The 18,431-nt window shown below is 34.5% G+C and overlaps 2 protein-coding genes across 3 annotated transcripts; one reads left to right on the top strand and one right to left on the bottom strand.

Moving 5' to 3' along the window:
• Positions 1-95: 95 nt before the first annotated feature.
• Positions 96-3,441, bottom strand: LOC126677564 (protein IQ-DOMAIN 12). Of its 2 annotated transcripts, XR_007640545.2 has the most exons (7): positions 3,089-3,441; positions 2,702-3,001; positions 1,920-2,126; positions 1,795-1,833; positions 1,591-1,713; positions 382-1,091; positions 96-274 (listed from the first exon to the last, which is right to left on the bottom strand). XR_007640545.2 is itself a non-coding variant. In XM_050372245.2 (6 exons), the coding sequence occupies exons 1-6, from the start codon at positions 3,167-3,169 to the stop codon at positions 576-578; spliced, it is 1,266 nt and encodes a 421-aa protein (XP_050228202.1). In that variant the 5' UTR covers positions 3,170-3,441; the 3' UTR covers positions 96-575. The 2 variants fall into 2 exon arrangements, 1 of the variants encoding a protein (XP_050228202.1); XM_050372245.2 differs by having other exon boundaries at positions 96-1,091.
• Positions 3,442-13,412: 9,971 nt separating this feature from the next.
• On the top strand, positions 13,413-16,938 carry LOC126678384 (uncharacterized). The gene is made up of 3 exons (XM_050373282.1): positions 13,413-13,631; positions 15,077-15,945; positions 16,164-16,938. The coding sequence occupies exons 1-3, from the start codon at positions 13,413-13,415 to the stop codon at positions 16,936-16,938; spliced, it is 1,863 nt and encodes a 620-aa protein (XP_050229239.1).
• The last annotated feature ends 1,493 nt before the right edge of the window (positions 16,939-18,431 follow it).

The following is an 18,431-nucleotide window of genomic DNA, read 5'->3' as shown; positions in this document are numbered from 1 at the left end:
TCGATGACTGAAGACATTGATGTGTTAATACAAAAGGCGGATAAGTACTAATTTCGAAAATGAACCACTTATCTCGAAAGAAAAAAACTAGAAAATTCAATCAATCCACAACATTTCAATCTCATTCCAAAATTTCTGATGTACAAGATGTAAAGAAGTGTTTCAAGCTAAGTCTTGTACTCCCTTCAAAAGACACCAAAACTATTTATACTTCTGATTGCAAGTAATTTTATCAGTTTTAACATGTTTAGAAAGACAAAACTCCACTCCCAACCTTCCAAAAACATAGAACAAACCATCTCCCTAGTAAAAGTAAACCAAAAAGGAACAAAAATAAATTGATATAGACATCAAAAATTGAAATAAGCTCTAAAAAGGAACCTTTTGAGCTTTCTTCTTCAATCAGTGCATCAAATCTTCACTTAAAATAATCAGCATATTGTTGTTTGTATATGGAGACCCCAAATGAACAGATCTTGAAGATACGTCAGTGTCTTGTTAGAAGCTGAGGGATCGATATATCCATCTTCGGCAGATTTTTTGCAAAAAATTATACGTTCGAAATGATTGGCATCTCAGCGATGATGATTTACTTTTACAGGATTCTTTCCACAAATGCTATACAACTCACCATCATAAGAAGACCAGAGAGAAACTCCGTTCTTGTATGATAGGCTGTGATCAAGTAAAGCTTCCTGAATTCCGAGTCGTTGTCTTGGTGTGCTCATCGACCTTGCCTTCGCCTTTGCAGATTCTGTTGCAGCCATGTAAGTTGGAAAAACTGGAGAATTAGGGATGGAACTGTCATTTCCGATGCCACTCCGTTGCATACGACAAAATGATCTTCTCGGAAATGATACTGGTGAATTTAATGCCTCTATCGAATCTTGTTTTACTGAATTTCTTGATCTAAGTTGTACAGTGCCAAATATGTCAGCAGTTGACAGATTAGAAACGGAAATTGGCTTCAGAGTCTCCATTCCTTCTTTAATGTATGCATCTTTCTCCGCGAATTGCTCCCACCAATGGCTCTGCCTAGCACTTTCCTTATTCGGCAGCGATTCTTCCAGCATTTGAGTGTTTCTCCTCTCCTGATATACATAAAAATTAATGCATAAATTATGAGAAATGAACCCTGACGCTTAATTTAGTCTGATAGTGGTAATGATGATGAACAATGTTGCACGAAAATTTGTTGAGTTCTATATTTTTTGACTTTTCATTTCCGTCTCCGTAAATATTTCTGAAATTTCTAAACTTTATATTGATAATATATCTTCATAAGAGATATGGCTTCACCATTTTTCATTTCAACATTTCATTTCCGTGCAACATAGGTTATAGAAGTACTGGCTTCTTATACAATAAGAATAGGAGAAAATCTAGATAGCACGGACAATTCATTCAGTCAACATTTCTCGTTTTGAAAACGTGAGGGAAACTTAGCGTTTATGACTCGAAACTTCATTTCTTTTACCTAGAAATCTTTAAGAAACACTGTTTCACAGTGTCCGAATCCAAGCGTCCCATTTTTCCGTGTCCATGCTACCTATGAGTAAACCTTTAAAAGGTTAAATGAGAGGAAATTACCCGGTGAGAAAATGAATATTTCATCATTCTGTCTCGTTTGACAGTGGCTTCTTGCCTTTTCATCCACAGTTCTTCCTTTGAAAGCATGCTGTAATCCCAACATCTTCGGCTTTTGCATTCTAGCTGTTGATTAAAGCACTGATGAAGATTATGAACTGAAGTTGTAAAACTGAGCATACTATGCACTAATTTAATATGTTTTACCATTTGAACTAATTGTGAATCTTTACTTTGGTTCTTCGCCTGGATAGAGGAAGCAAAAAACCGATATCAATTTCAACATTGCATAAAGTCTTCTCATTAATTACTTGTTTTAGTTTTCAAATTACCTTACTATCCATTTCTCCCGGATCCTTGGACTTTAAATGAATATACTCATGATCCATACGACTTTTATCTATATTAGGAACACATATTTCTCGGCCCTGTGATGGCAAACGCTTCAATTTCATGACTAACTCGCGTCTCACTGCTCGTCCACGCACCATGGCTTGGAGTTTAACCAATCCTTTCAATGCTCGCAAAGCTTTCCTCGCCTGTTTCAATATCAATCAAATTTAACTAGCTTGCGTCTCAAAATGCAATTTCTTAAATACTATTCTACAAATTTATTGATTGGAATTCAGAAACAATAGTAAAATGTATCTGATTTATCGTCTGAGAACTATTAATATGTTGATAGTTAAGCCGAAACTAAAACAGAACTCTTAGGAATAGCTTGAAGAAAGCTCCCTTACTTGATTATTTCATACAATAATTCAAGAAAAATATAATTAGTAACTAGTTATAACCCAAAACAGAAAACGCGAAACCCAAAAAAGGCACATGAAAACGCTGAAACCCGGAAATGTTGGATGGAAAATGCTGATAGAACATATATTACGAGCGAATAGGTTATAAATATAGAGCAAACTTCCCGAAACTTAAAATTCGAGAAGTTTTTGTGCAATATAGGTAACTAGTGACTGGTGTTTCTCTAATCTACCGAATCAAACTATCTACTCTCGCAAAATCGAACTCTACAAATCGCTAAATGAACTGATAATCTCTTTCAAATTGCTAAAATTCCGAAATATAACTAGAGAGAAATGAAGAATGTGACTGAACTTACAAGATAAGCTCGAAAAGCGCTCTGTATCTTAATGGCAGCCAATTGTTGATCTGCGTTTATACAATGAAGACGACAAGATTGAGAAGAGGCAGTAGTAATTCGAACAAACTCGGCCGCCACCTTAGCCGCCGCGACAGCAGCCTCTGCTGCAGCTGCCGTTGCAATAGCAACAGTCATGGCATATTTCCTCTGCTGTTCTGCTGCTTCATCAATTGTTGCTCTGCTCTCTGGTAATGAAATTGCAGGCTTTTGTTTAAGCTTTGTTTTAACATAGCCAATCCATCTCCATCTCTTTGATTTCTATTACAATCATTCAAAAAATAAAAATCAGAATCAAAATTACAAAAAGTTAACAGACTAAAATATAGTGTTTGAAAAAGAATTAACCTTTGATTTTTCTGGTTTTTCCTGAGAAACAAACAGCCTTCTGAGCCAGCCAACCCAACAACTCGTCGTCTTCTTTGCCATTGAATATTTTTTTGTGTCAAATCAAATGAACCCAATTAATTAAACCTCATGATCTCTAGTTTTCTTCAAGGTTCTTGAGGTTGAAGATGAGTTCAAAGGAGTGGAGAATGGATTGAAAAAATGAAGTGGGTGGTATTATGAGTGATTGATATATAGAGAGAAGAAGAAAATGAATTTGGAGAAAATTGTGTTGGAGGGAGTGATGTGTCAAACAATGGAAGTAGCTAAGTAGGACTCTTCTTCTCCAACTGTCTCTTTTTAAAACTGCCAGTCACCCTTACAAAAATCTCTCGGCTAATAATCAACCATGACCCCTGTATTTTGCCTGTATTTTGCTCTTCATATTAATAAATCTCTTTTCAGAAAGCATTAATAAATTCTTTATACTAATGGCGACGCTTATTCACAGTCCTTTTATGAATAAAAATATCTCTGATGCTGTTTTTTTAAGTCAATTGTCGATTTTTTTTTCAAATAAAAAGATAAAAAGTACAAAAAGTCTCCAAAATTCCCTAAACAGACAAAACAGCTCCTAATCTTATTTTTTGTACAAATAAAAGGTTCAAAAATACCCTTAAATATTGAACATTTACTAATTTTATAATTATAATTTTTTTTTCACCATATTCTTCCTAATTAATTGAGGGACCTTTTGGTGAAATAAAATAAAAAATTATATTTATAAAATAGATATATGTTTTAAAAATTAAGGGTAGTTTTAAACCTTTTATTTGTTCCAAAAATAAGTTTAGGAGCTGTCTTATCCTTTTGGAAAATCTTAGAGAGTGTAATACCCCAAATGATTAAATTGTTTAATTGGACCACGTGTCCAGTATTGAGTCGTCGGAGTGGCGACATCGGAAGAATTTCCGAGAAATTAAGATAAATATAAAATTTTAGCAGAATGGTTTCGAAAGGACTATCGCGAGATATTTAATATTATATTTCAGTTTTAAAGTTGGAATTGAAATTAGAAAGGAAAAATGTCAAGAAAAGTCTCAAACTAGAGTTCAGGGACTAAAGTGGTAATTTAGCCATATAAATCCCGAAGTGAAAAATATTTCGCCAAGCTCCGCGAAATGTTTTATAGTATTTGTGGTAAAAATTTCGGGTCAATCAGAGACCTTTTAAAATTTGGACACGGATGCGTTTTGGGCTAAAGTGCAATTTTTCAAAAGTTTAAGGACTAAAGTGCAAATTAGCCAATTAAACCTCGAGAATAGCAATCGGAAGATTATTTACGGGAAATAATAATTTCGGAATAGTATTATTTATTTGGAAATAAATAATACATACCTAGTTGAATTAAAGTAAATAATTAATCGTTAAATTAAAATAAAAAGTTTAAAAGAGAATTGGTTTAAATTAAAGAGATGAAGGATTAAAAGAATAATTTGGCCACTTATATATAAAGAATGAGATGGGAAAGAAAGCTCCAGAAGCTTTCATCAGCTTCTTCTTCATACTTTCATTCTCTCGACGAAAATCTATCGGTTCCGTCGCTCGATTCCGTTTCTCGTCCGTTTCCGACGTTCTATAGCTCGAAATTGTCGTATTTCGACGGCGAATCACGATAAGCTCGACGTTTTCTTGTTTGGATGAGTAAATTTAAAGTTATATCGAGTTAAAGTTTTAGGCCACGAAACGATTTTATCGTTTTATCGATTATAGGATTGAATTTGGATGTTTTGAATATAGATTAAGCGTTTTGGATGCGCTAGGAGCGTTTTTACACCTATAGCACGTCAGGATACCCCGGAAAACAATTCTGGGGATCGTGCACACGAGGTGCACGAACGTGCACCTATACATGGTGCACGAACGTGCACCACTAGAGTGCACGATCGTGCACCCCAAGGCACGAACGTGCACCCGGACCCTTGTACCCCCGATTGTATTGTTTTGATACCGTTTCGTATTCGCCTATCGAGATTTGAAATCGAAAAGTATTCGATCGATTAAACTGAATAGTTAACCTAACGAGGTTAAACGTGAAATGAGATACGATCCATAAATGAGTTAGAAACCGTTTAGTGGGATTCACGTGAGAAGCACAATAATTGATAAAAGTAATGTGACGTGTCTCGAGTTTAGAGTCAATCCTAGAATGGGTTTTGATTTGATTTTCGATTTTAAAATAGTTTTAGATCCGACGAGGTAAGGAGTCGCTGGACCAGGAGCTCGGGAAGTTAGGCGTTTCTAAGCACCAGAGTATTTGTGAATAAGCGATTTATGTGAGTTGTATCTTACTTTTTGCATATTATTTATAAAAGTTATTTTTATATATTATGAATTTATACATCGCATTTATATGATTCGATGATTGAATGATTGTTTTGAATTAAAACTCTAGTATGCGATCCGAATAAACTAGCTACCTATTGGGTGTCAATAGGCTGTGTGATCACCAGTAGTTGAGTCAGTCTAGCGAGTCTAGATTGTTAGAAAGATTATGAGATGCACGTATGATATGAATGCGATACGAGCGAGAACTCGGTTACAGTGTAACTTGAGCCCCGTATCTAGTGGGTTGGACCCACACTCTGATATTAAAAGATTGGCCGCGGCTGGCGTGGTTGAGTGTGAACACTCCCGAGTCGGATCATTTGGATTTATACGATTTGAATATTCGTAAGTTGCGTTGAGTTTTATGATTTTAGTTTCGAACAGATCAAATGCTTGATTATATATATTTTTTTATATAAAAGCTTTATTTGCAAAGCGATGTTATGTTTTTATAACACCGTTAGTAATATATAAACTCACTCAGTATTTCCCAAAATACTGACCCCCTCACAGTGTTTCGTTTCAGGTGAACGGAATCGGATCAGACAGACCATCTCTTTTGTGTTGGAAGTCTTCTGACTTGCACAAAGTTCAAGTCCTTAGAACTGCAGTAGTCAGTAGACGTCAATAGAAGGTTTTGAGAATTGGTTTCAAATAACTGGTTTTCATTGTAAAATTTGACATTTTAATAACTATAAATGTATTATCTAAAAGAGATTTTCTGAAAATGTTTTATATATAATATTATACTTTTAAATGCGAAAAATTTATAGTGGCTTAGGCTTGCTACGGGATTTGGAGCTACTACTCCCATTCCGCCCTAGCGTCGGTCGCAGCTCAATAATTTGGGTCGTGACAGAGAGTTTTTTTGTACCTTTTATCTTTTTTTTCTGAAAAAATTGACATTTCATTTAAAAAATGGCGCTACGGTATTTTCGTTCATAAAGACCGTGAATGAGCTCTACCATTAGTATAAGGGGTTTATTGATGCTTTTTAAAGTAGAGGGGTTTACTGATAGGAAGGGTAAACACTGTTAATTATTAGCCAAATCTCTCATATTCTAACTTCTGAAGCACTAAGAATCAATTCACCCCTTCCACTTGGCACGAAAGATAAAAAAAAAATTAAATTAACAAAAGTGGATCAATTCAATCCACAATTATAACAAATCGTAACAAATCCTACCACTCCTATTTTCACCTCATAGAATAAAATACACTTAATACTAGAAAATAATAAAATAGTAATTTACCTCCCTTTTAAACTTCATCCCACATATGAAAAAACTGGTTAAGTGCCTATGACCATTAGGATGCAGTCTGACAAAAGAAATCTTTAATTTCCAAAAACAGACTCGGTAAATGTATCAAGGGGAGAACTAAGCTCCGCCTCCAAATTTTGAACAAAAATAACATGTGCATCGCTCGCCAAGCACTGATCCATGTCACAGCCTTGCTGTGAAAGTCTCAAGGTAACCAAAACAGGGATCTCATACCTATCCCTAATGCAAGTTAGAGTATTCTCGCCCAAAACACAAAGATACTCGCTTAAAAGAATGTGAGGATTCCTCTTAAAATGACAAATTAAGCATTTGTGAGATTTTTCCTTTTCTTCACAACATCCACTTCTTCTTAGGAATTTTCCTCTTTCTCCTCCTAACATGGTCATCCCCTTCAGGATCTCTCTGTTAGTGTTGATAGCCAATATAACCTCGCCCCCATCCTACCTCATTATCCCCATCTCTAGGCTAGAAGACCCTTCTTGGCTATCTTCTACTACCTTATTCTCTCACTTCTCCATATCAGAATCTAACTCTATGACGTTATAAGGTACATACAAATCAAACTTATCACTAAAGCCCTCGGTAGAGGACGTAAGAGAGGATGACAACATAACTTGAAAGAAGATGAAAATAGACAGAAAAATAAGAAAAAATAACAATGGAAATAGGAAACTTACTAGTTTCGGAAGAAAAATTGGAGCTAAACTATGAAAAGATGCGAACAAAAACTGAAACCTGTACAAGAAACAGGCTAATAATCACCCCTGACCTCTGAATTTTAGGGGTATGGCGCTAAACCCCCTGATGTCTAAAAACGGGCGCTAATCCCCCTGAACTGTAGGCTAATAATCACCCATGCCTTTTTTTAATTATCTTTTATATTTTATAATTGAAAAAGAAAAAGCTAAACTCATTTTAAAGTCTTCAAAATTTAGTTCTACATTTTTTGTTTTTTGGTCAAAAAGTTTTAGATTGTTTCTTAACAATAATAAAGTTGTAGGTTTGTTTCCTAAATTTTGGTAAGTGTGAGATCCTTGGAATATTTGAAGTCCCATTCACTAATCTAACTTTCATTGCATGTGGGATTTTGTAGGTATTCTCCATCATTACATAAGCCCCATGCAATAGGATAATTCTTACTTGGATGCAAAAATCGAACCAAAACAAAAATTTAAATCAAACTAAATTTAAATTGTAAAAATGACCGTAAACATCTTCTGAAGACTATGGCTATTGACTATTATTTCTGTTAGTTCTATTTTTTGTTCTGCAAATATTGTTGCTCATTGTCTGTCGAAAGCAACTTATTCATGCATTATGAAGGGGGGGTCTCTTGATCCTCCTGCTCTTATCTTTGATGTACTAAATTTTTATATTTTGCAAATAGAAAGAAATGTATTTTATTAAAAAAAATCGAACATTGAGGGAATATATTTGATTTGGTTTATATTTTGACATTTGTCCGATTTTTGATTTTCTGACGCAGAAAACAAATAATTATATAAAAGAAATGTTTTAACCCAAATGAGTTAGAAAATTTCTTTAGCAAAAGAATATTTACATTTAGATTTTGTAACATAAATGCATATTCAACTTATATACTACTCCCTCCGTCCCACTTTAGAAGTTTCATTTGACTTTACACACAGATTAAGAAAACATTAATCATTCTTGTCTTTTCATGTTTTTTCATGTTTTGCCCCTATTAATGATAGTGAAATTTTCCATAAAACTCTTTTAAGATAACTAAAATAAGGGTAAAATGGAGTATTCAATGGAAAATTATTCTAAAAATAGTAATGGGACTTTTTAAATGGGACATTCTAAAATAGAATATGGGACTTCTTAAACGAGACGGAGGGAGTAGTAGTTTTTTGCTATTTGCTAATTAATGAAGTCTTGGGTGCATTAATTTGGATGAAAGTGCTAAAATCAAAAGGTGTTTTAGTTTTGAATTTCAATCCATATAAATTATAATTGAAAGGAATTAATCAAATACTTTTTGTGAAAGTTGTTGAACTTTTGTGTTGGAAGAGTTGAATCTTGACATTCAACTGGAATGAAACTCATTTTTAAACTAACTGATGGTTATATATAAAAGGCTTAAATGTACTAAAAATCACCAACTTTTTGCGTTTTTAGTATTTAACATAATTTTTTAACTTTAATAAAAAAGTACATGAACTTTCAAAATTTTGCAATTAAAGACACCGACACCGTTTTGGATATAAAATGACCCCATTTTACCTTAAAACGACGCCGATTTGGATGTAAAATAACACTATTTTTCAAAGAAAAACACACGTGGTCTTAATTGCAAAAATTGGAAAGTTCATGTTAAATATGCCAAAATTAAAAGATTATATTAAATATTAAAAATACGCGAAAGTTGGTAATTTTTGGTACATTTAAGCCTATATAAAATAAAATAAAATATTGAATATGGCTATTTGACAGATAAGAACACATGATATAGTTTCTTGTAGATTAAAGGCTTAAAAAACTCTGGCTTTTCATCCCCTTTTCAATCCTATCCTGACGTTGAAAATTTGTCAATTTTACTCTATTTTATTTTTTTTATTTTAATTGTACCCTAAAATATAAAATTGACCTTTATTTATTTGATAAAAGTTTAAAAAATTCATTAAAAATGGTCAATTTAATATAAAAAGTATCTAATGCAAAAAGGTCAATTTTATGCTTCAGGGTATAATTAAAATAAAAAAATATAAAATAATTTAACGTCAGGATAGGATTGAAAAGGAGATAAAGATCAGAATTTTTTTTTTTAAGACAGTAGGCCTAGATTAAAACAGAAGTTAAACATTGTTACTAAAAGAAGGCAACGTTGTAGAAGCATGTAAACCAATGTAACTTGCATCTATTGTAGATGTGCCCCATAATTAATTATCATTTTCTCCATTGTCTTCGTCTACTTGAAATGGTGAGAAAGAATGGGCTTCCTCTTTCCCCCTTTTTTTATAGCTCTTAATTTAAATAAATTTATCTACAATCATTTTTTATTTATAAAAGTTCATATATTTTTATAACAAAATAGAATTTAACTTTATATTAATTTCATATATGAAGCAAACGAATAATAAAAATAAATCTTTTATATGAATGTAAGTTTATTTGATGGTTTCAAATTTCGAGTCCGCTATTATATGTTTACTCTTTAGCATTTCACTTATAAGGGATTCACTTATAGGTCGGAATATCGGAGTAAATATAGATTGCTCATAAATTATTCAAAAATATTTTAAAATGTTTAAAAATAAGTCAAAACAAATCTCTTATATGCACAATAATTTATTTTCTTACAATATTAATTTCATATTTTAAAATTTAAATACATATATAATTCTAATCGGTTGAATTCCATATCTAAAAAAATTAAATACATTATATATCGTGATCCTTTTAGTAATTATATGTATCGTCTATTAAATTCGAATTAGACAGTTTGAATTTCTTTCAAATTCAAACTTAAATTTAATTCTTTTTCTCAACTTGCAAAATAATACATTTTTATTTGTATTTTTAGTGAGTTTTTTTTATGGAATCCATAAATTTATTTTTTAAAAAATATAGAGAGAGAAAAGTGCCGACATTTAATGTGGAATAATGTATTGTTTTTCAAACATGAAATTTAATTATGTGATTTTTTGTTAGTGAACGCTATCTAGAAGGGGGCATAATTTAACAATAAATAATAGTTTAAGGATTAGAAAGAATAAACTGAAGATCGTATACAAGATAATCATAATTTAGGAACTTTAAAATGGGTTTAAACCCAGTAACTTTTTATATATGGAGATTCATTTTATGGTTTCATATTAGTAACAGAACGTGAGTGCACGCAGAAAGACAGACATCCAAAAAAAGGATCCGGCTGATGAAAAACAGAAATTATGGACTAGAAAGAGCAAAATTAAAAATTAGAGACCAATTAATTAAAAAACATATAGTTAGAGGACCTAATTATGAATTAATACATTTCTAAAACATGGCATGAGAAATTTTGGCCCCCATATTCCCAATGATAACCCATGTGAACTTGATCAATGTCCAATCTCCAACAATTAGCAACTTTTCTTCTTTGCCTTCCTTTCTGTATATTTAAGTCCCATCATTAAGAGGATAATGTGGCTTTTGAGCTGTTCAAGTTTGAAGAAGATAATCTATCAACAAATCAGTGTTAAAGTTTTGTTAAATTCATATGTTTAACTATAAGAATGACACAAAATGGCTTTTTAGCTGTATAATGGCCCTTAATAAGGAAGAGACTAATCATTCATAGAATACTTTGGAACCTTTGATCATTTTTTTAGATGAATAATATTTGAAGTTATTATACATTAGTTTTTATAAATAAAACTAACTTTTTTTTTATAATTGGGGAGGGAGAGATCTTGTGGGAGAAAATGAACCCACAACCTTGACAGTTTGTTGTTCAGCGGTTACACCATTTGAACAGCGCGTTGGTTAAAACTTATATTATTGATTGTTCAATGATAAAATTAACAAAATAAGTTAAAGACAAAGTAATTTTAGAAAACCATCACTAAATGATTATTATTCAATTATATAATAAAATTTAGTTCGCTTCTTTCACGATAATTGCGTTGTAGATAGAGTTTTCGTAAAAAAAATGAGTTTATTATATATAAAATCATGACCTTTACACCAAATTATAAAAATAAAAGGCTAAACCTATTTTGAGATCCCTAAACTATACATTTTTGGTTCATCAAAACCCTCAACTTCTATTTGGTTTCCTCAGGTCTCTAAACTTTCAATTTATGGTTCATCAAGTCTCAAATTTTTATTTGTCTTCCTCAGATCCCTAACCTTTTGTTTTTTTTGATTCATTAGGTCTTTAAAAGGAAACCCATTTAAGGACTTAATGAAGTAAAAAAAACAAAAGTTTAAAAACCTACGGAACCAAAATACAAAAATTTAGGGATCTGAGAAAACCAAATAAAAGTTAAAAGACCTGATGAATCAAAAAAATAAAAGTTTAGGGACTTAAAAAAGCCAAATAAAGATTGAGGGACCTAATGAACCAAAAAATGTATAGTTCAGGGATCTTAAAATAGGTTTAGCCAAAATAAAATAACCTTTAAAACGTGTCAATTATAGACAACATCTTTCACTTCTTTTCAAAAATAATATCATCAATTTTGTGTACATTTTTGCTGACGTGGCATGACATGTGACAGACTTATCGGATGTTCAAATCAATAAAATTTCACCGAAAAATGTGCTTATGATGAAAATTAAAAAGAAATAAAAATAATATTTATGACTGACACGTTTTAAACGTTATATTATTTTTAAAATTTGATATAATTTTATATATAATTAGCTCAAAAAAGATTGTAGATACACTTTACTTAAAATTATGTAAAAGATAAAAAAAAATAAGGATGAACTAATCATCACTGGAATGACAAAGAACTGAACTTTGACTATGTAATGATGTAGTAATATAAAAATATTAGACTGCATATGCTACTTTGATTACTTGAAACTCAACTAAAAGCAGTTTGACAAAAATTAAAACAATTTAAAAGTTGATATAGTTTGTAAAAAGCCAAGGAAAAACTAACAAAGTGTGGTGTGATCATTGTCACTATAATTACTCTCACAACACCCCCATTTGCCAACATGGATTCCTTTTTCTTCACTAGATTTTGTTTAGGCTAAATCTGTTTTGGATTCTCTTAATTATAACATCTTAGTTCATCAAATTTCTCAATTTTTATTTAGTTCTTCTAGAATTTTAGATTTTTATTTTTTTAATTTATCAGATCCCATAATTTCTATTTGTCTTCCTTAAATCTCTAAATTTTATTTTTTTGATTGACTAATTTTTTAAACAGATATCCATTTAAGAACTTAATGAACTAAAAAACAAAAATTTCGGCACCTAATTGATGGATACCGAATCTTACGATAGTTAAAATAGAGCCGAGTCACAGGAGATCCATTCTCATATGATACCGGACTCCTAATTAAGACCTGAATATATGAGAAAGGTGGCCGAATCTCTTGAGATCCGCCGATATATCAATAAAGACCGAATCCCTTAGGATCCGCCCAAAGCGCGTTAAATCCGGGATTCGGGTAGATCGTCATGATCCACTACAATATCCAGAAGTATCTTCCCATTTGGACGCAATCTCCAACATGGAAAGATAAGATCTATCTTAGGAAAACGAGACTATTTAGGAAGACGTTCCTAAATAGGACTCATGTCTGAATAAGGTAGATCACGACAAATCAGGGTGAATCACTACAAAGTAGCTCGATCCCTACAAAGTAGGATTCACTTACCTATTATGACTCTACAAGATATGCATTCATCTACTATAAAAAGAGCATGAGGTATATCTAGAATCACAATTACATTCATATACTCAAAACGCTGCTCAAAGCTCTAAACTGAATTTAGCATCGGAGAGTTAATCGGACCACCATCGTCCGGTTAGTTCTACCCTGTTTTGCAGGTCTCATTCACCGGTTCAGAAGGCAGACTCCATCAATTGGCGCCGTCTGTGGGAAAAGCTTAAACTAAACTTCAATTTGAATGATCTTTTCTGAACTCAAAACAAATTTCATTGAAGAAGATGACTTCTGAAGGAGTGAACCTGAAAGACAAACAACCAATGAATCTAAAAGGCACGCCGGAAGTAATCAACGTTACTGAAGATGGGATCCATAACTCCGGGAAAAGAAGTGACAGCGGAGGGCCCTCTTTTTCAACACCTCAATATCAAACTAATCCGATAAGAGGAAGCAACCCAATTGCTTTCAACCTGAGCACTGATGAACAACCAACGCCAGGCATGACAGCACAAGATTTATACAGTGAGATGCTAAAAAAGGTACTAGAATTTGTCCAGGCAAATCTGGATAAATTGGCTAGTGAAGCAAAAATAACAAATGATAGGCACGAAGAACTTTGAAAATCCTGAGGGATAATTTCAGCCCGACAGCAACAAGAAGAAGAGGAAGAACAGAAAACACAAATCCAGGTCACTACTAAAATGCTGGTTTTAGCGACGGATTTTTCCGTCGCTAAAAGCTTGAAATTCGTCGGGAAAACGTTTCCCGACGGATTTGAATCCGTCGGGAAAATCCTCGTCGCTAATTCTTTGGAGACGGACCAAAAAAATTGGCGACGGATTTTTCAGAAAATGCCGACGGATTTTAAATCTGTCGCTAATTGAAAAAAAGTAAAAAAAAATTAAATCGTAAAAATAAATTATTATTATTTAATCGGTCACACACCCGTCGCCCTCCGTCACCCACCCGTCGCCCGACGCCCTTCGTTACCCATCTGTTGCCTCCATCACCCACTCGCAATTTTTACAAACTTTTCAGTAGGTCACCCATCCTTCCCATTGCTCCCACTCATTGCTTTTTAATTTTGAAGTCCTCCCGCGCGTAGCTCCACCTGAACCAGTTCAGCTTCTTATTATATATATATATATATATATATATATATATATATATATATATATATATATATATATATATATATATATATATATATATATTAAATGTAACTAAAAAATAACAAATACTTCCTCCCACATTTTAAGATAATTATTTTTTATAATTAATAGTTAGTTTAAATAATTATTAATGAATAAATAATAATATTTTTAATATATTTTATAAATAATTATGTTATATTTAAATAATATTATATTTAATTAAAAAAATAATTATTTTTTCTTTAATAACTATTTTCCTAAATCATGTTTTGATAAAAAATTTATTTTTATGATTTAATTTTTTTCTTTAAATTAGCGACGGATTTAAATCCATCTCTAAAATCCGTCGGTAATTAGCGACGAATTTAAATTTGTCGCTAAAACGGATTTAGCAACGGATATAAAATCCGTCACTAAATCCATCAATAATAATTGGCGGGAGTGTTTCCGCCAACTTTAGCGACGGATTTTACGTCGCTAAAGTTGGCGGGAACACTCCCACCAATTTAAATGACAATTTAGCGACGGATTTCATATCCGTCGGTAAAAAATATTTAGCGATGGATTTTGAATCCGTCGGTAAAACACAGTTTTTTAGTAGTGGGTCGCCAAGAGCTAAGGGGAGAAAATAACAGAGGCAGGGAACCCTGAAACGGAGGAAATGAGGAAAGAGGCGAGACAAGAAACCGACGGGAAAATAGAAATAGGAGTGATGAAGAAAACCTAGGCAATCAAGAGAATGGAAAAGAAAAATCCAACGAGCAATCCCCTGAAACACCCAGAAATGAGCAAAATCAAGACGATGCCTGAAGCGGGTTAAACTCAAAAAGAGAAGAACGAAGGGAGAAGGAGAAAGAAGATGCCCCACCAAAAAGCAAGCGACAAGACAAAGATGCGGGGAAAGAGCAGCCGAAGAAAAAACACCAAGAAGGGGAGGGCGAGTCCTCATAATCGCCCCAGAAGAGCAAAGCCACATACAGCCTGAGATCGAGGAAGATTTGGAAGAAAAGATCGCCAAAGCACTCAAAATGTGTAAGTCAGAGCAGCTGGATATAGACGATCTCAGGCTGAAGGGATCACCCCTTTCACCCGAGATCATGGAGGAAACCATCCCATATAGCATGAAGCTACCAGTTCTGCCAACCTTCAACGGAGAAGGGGACCCCCGAGATCACACTTCCAGATTCACAGCCACCATGGGGCTACTCAGCGTATCAGACGCTATTTTGTGCAGGGTTTTCCCAACCACACTAACGGGCACCGCCAAGAAGCGGTACAACAAACTGAAACCAGAATCCATCAAGAGCTTCGCTTCGCTATCAACAGAATTCCTCAACAGATATCTCACAAACATACCGGAAAAAACTACCACCTGCATCCTAAGATCATGCATGCAAGAAGAAGGAGAAACCTTACGAAGCTATATCGAACGATTCAACAAGCAAGCTATGAAAATTGATAACCTAAACGTTGACATGGCGACCGAAGCATTGCGAGAAGGAACACGATTCAAAAAACTGGTAGACAAGCTGCTGGTTAATAAATCCACGACTTTCTCGAACCTGATGGGCATAGCCAAAAAATACTTTGAGCTAGACGAGGTGCGAAGGGCGATTCGTGGAAAAGAAGCGAAAGGAAAAGAATCGAAAGAAAAATCCAAAGAGAAGTCGAAGTCAAAATCCGAAGATAGGAGAGGAAGGCTAGAAGAAAATAGGCGATTCGCCCCCCAAACGAGATACGAACCAAGATATGACCCAGGAGATGATGAAAACAACTTCACACCAGCCGAACTAATGTCCTCATGTGGATCAAAGAAAACGTCAAAAACGTGGTATGGCCACCGAAGATGAAAGCCGAGATAAGAGACACGAGAAAGTACTGCAAATTTCACGAAGACTATGGACATGAAACGGACAGCTGCAGAGATTTGAAGGTCGAAATTGAGAGAATGATCGACACAGGTGAATTAAGGAAATTCGTGGCCCGTAAAGAGAAAAGCAATGACAAGGGAGAAAAGAGAAGCAGAGATGACAAAGCAAACGAAAAAGAAGACGAACGCCCATCCAAAATATTGGGAACCATACACATGATCAATGGAGTTGGACACAACAACTCAACGATTAGGAGAAAGCAAAGGACAGAAGTGATGAACATCAGAGAAACTCACATGCCACCCATAATCTTTGATGTTGAAGATTATGAACATGTCAAAGTACCCCACAACGATGCCTTGGTAGTGACTACTATCATTGAGAATTGGAACATGGAGCTAATCCTAATCGATGAAGGAAGCGCAGTGAACCTTATGACAAACGCGGCGTACAAAATGCTTGGAGGAACCGCATCAAGGTTGCGCCGAGTCCCGATTCCACTGTTAGGACTCGGTGGCCCCTCCATCAATCCGCTAGGAGCAGTTACCCTGGAAGTGATAATCGGCCCAGAGAGAGGAATCAACAAGAAAGTTATGTCACTATTTAACTTAGTAGACATGGAGCTAACATTCAATGCCATCCTCGGAAGACCTTTCCTTCATGACTCAGCTGCGGTGACTAGCATAAGAGCATTGACAATGAAAATACCAACCGAGAAAGGAGTAGTGACGCTGAGAGGAGATCAGAATATCGCTAAGAAATGCTACGACGAGTCCGTAGTAGACCTTCAAGAGAACAAGACCGAGAAGAAGGAAGAATAGGAAAGAAAAACGACCCATCGCTAGTAAAAAATTTACATCTTACCCGATGGTGTCAAAACTATCTTTAATATTTTGTATGCAGTCTTTTTATCAATAAAAGTTCAATTTCCCTACTATATGATTGGCCAGACGAATCACTAAAGAAACAAAAATCAAGAACTGCCATGAATGATTAAATCAAAGACGAGCAATAACGAAATTGAGTTTAGATTAACTCAGAAAAAGGCAAACCGCCAAAAAAGAGATTAGATTAACTCAAATAAAAGAGTTTAGATTAACTCGGCCAAAACAAAAAGCGCTAAAACGGGGTTTAGATTAACTCCCGAGGCAAAACAAAAATCAAAAGCAAGCATCGACTCGGAAACATTAAATAAAACAGAAACAAACACTTATATTGAAGCAAAAAGAAGATATATTCATAAATCGCGAATTACAAATAAAAAGCAAGATACAAAAAGAAAAAACAAAATACAAAAGAAGAAACAAAATCTATTTAGCACGATCCTCAGACATTCTATCAAGAAGATCGCGAGCGATGACTTGAGGATCCAACCCGTTGACTCCAGACAGATCAATGTTTGGATTCTGCTCCAAAAGCTTCCTCCTAATAGCAAGGCGATACTCACTAATCAAAACAGAATAAAAAGCCTTCATATCGAGTAGACGGATATGAAGCCCTTCTACCTCGGATCTTAGCTTATTTCTCTCCTCACCGACAAGGGTATTGATCCGGATAAGCTCTTCGATCTCCCGAGTCAAGTCATTAGTTTTCTTCTCGATCACTTTGACGTGGCGATCATTAATCGCATCTTGCGCCTTGAGTTGCGATAAAAGCGAATCATGCTCCTCTAAAGAAGCCTTTAACTTCGCCCTCTCAGACTCAGACGTCGCTAGAAGAGAAGATAGACGCTCGACCTCCTCCTCAGCACACTGGCAGCGATCATTCAACACCAATACAGACTGGAGAGCCTTCCATACAATACAGAAAAATAAGTCATCAAATATAAATAAGGAAATAGTGAATCCGAAAAGCAGTATACTTAAACAAAAATCAACTTACAGAAAAGCCGTGAAAACATGCAAGATTAGAGAGTTCCTGCCCTGGCCTGGAGCAGAACCAAGTAATGTTGTCGGGAATCGCCAAAGTCCTGATGTATTCCGCCAACACTTGAGGATTCAGCAAACTTGCTGGATCGTGATCTTCAACCCACTGCACCAGATTGGGAGCAGACGAAGAACCTCCGGGAAGACTCTCCCTTGAAGGAGAGTCATTACTCACTCGACGTCTTTTTCTAGATGGAGAATCCACATTTTGACTCGGGGAAATCTCTTCCGAATCGACAACAATCAATTCGCCTGAATTCACCTCCCCGACCTCTTCCAGAATATCCAATGGAGCTGGAGGGGGGAGTGGAGATATAACAGCCTCATCGCCTATCGGTTGTCGCCATCAGCTATGACGATAACACCATCGCCAGCAAGCAGCACTGCCT

Source organism: Mercurialis annua, linkage group LG4 (assembly GCF_937616625.2).
Source record: "Mercurialis annua linkage group LG4, ddMerAnnu1.2, whole genome shotgun sequence".
NCBI classification, from domain to species: Eukaryota; Viridiplantae; Streptophyta; class Magnoliopsida; order Malpighiales; family Euphorbiaceae; genus Mercurialis; species Mercurialis annua.
This window is presented reverse-complemented; position numbering and strand designations above follow the sequence as displayed.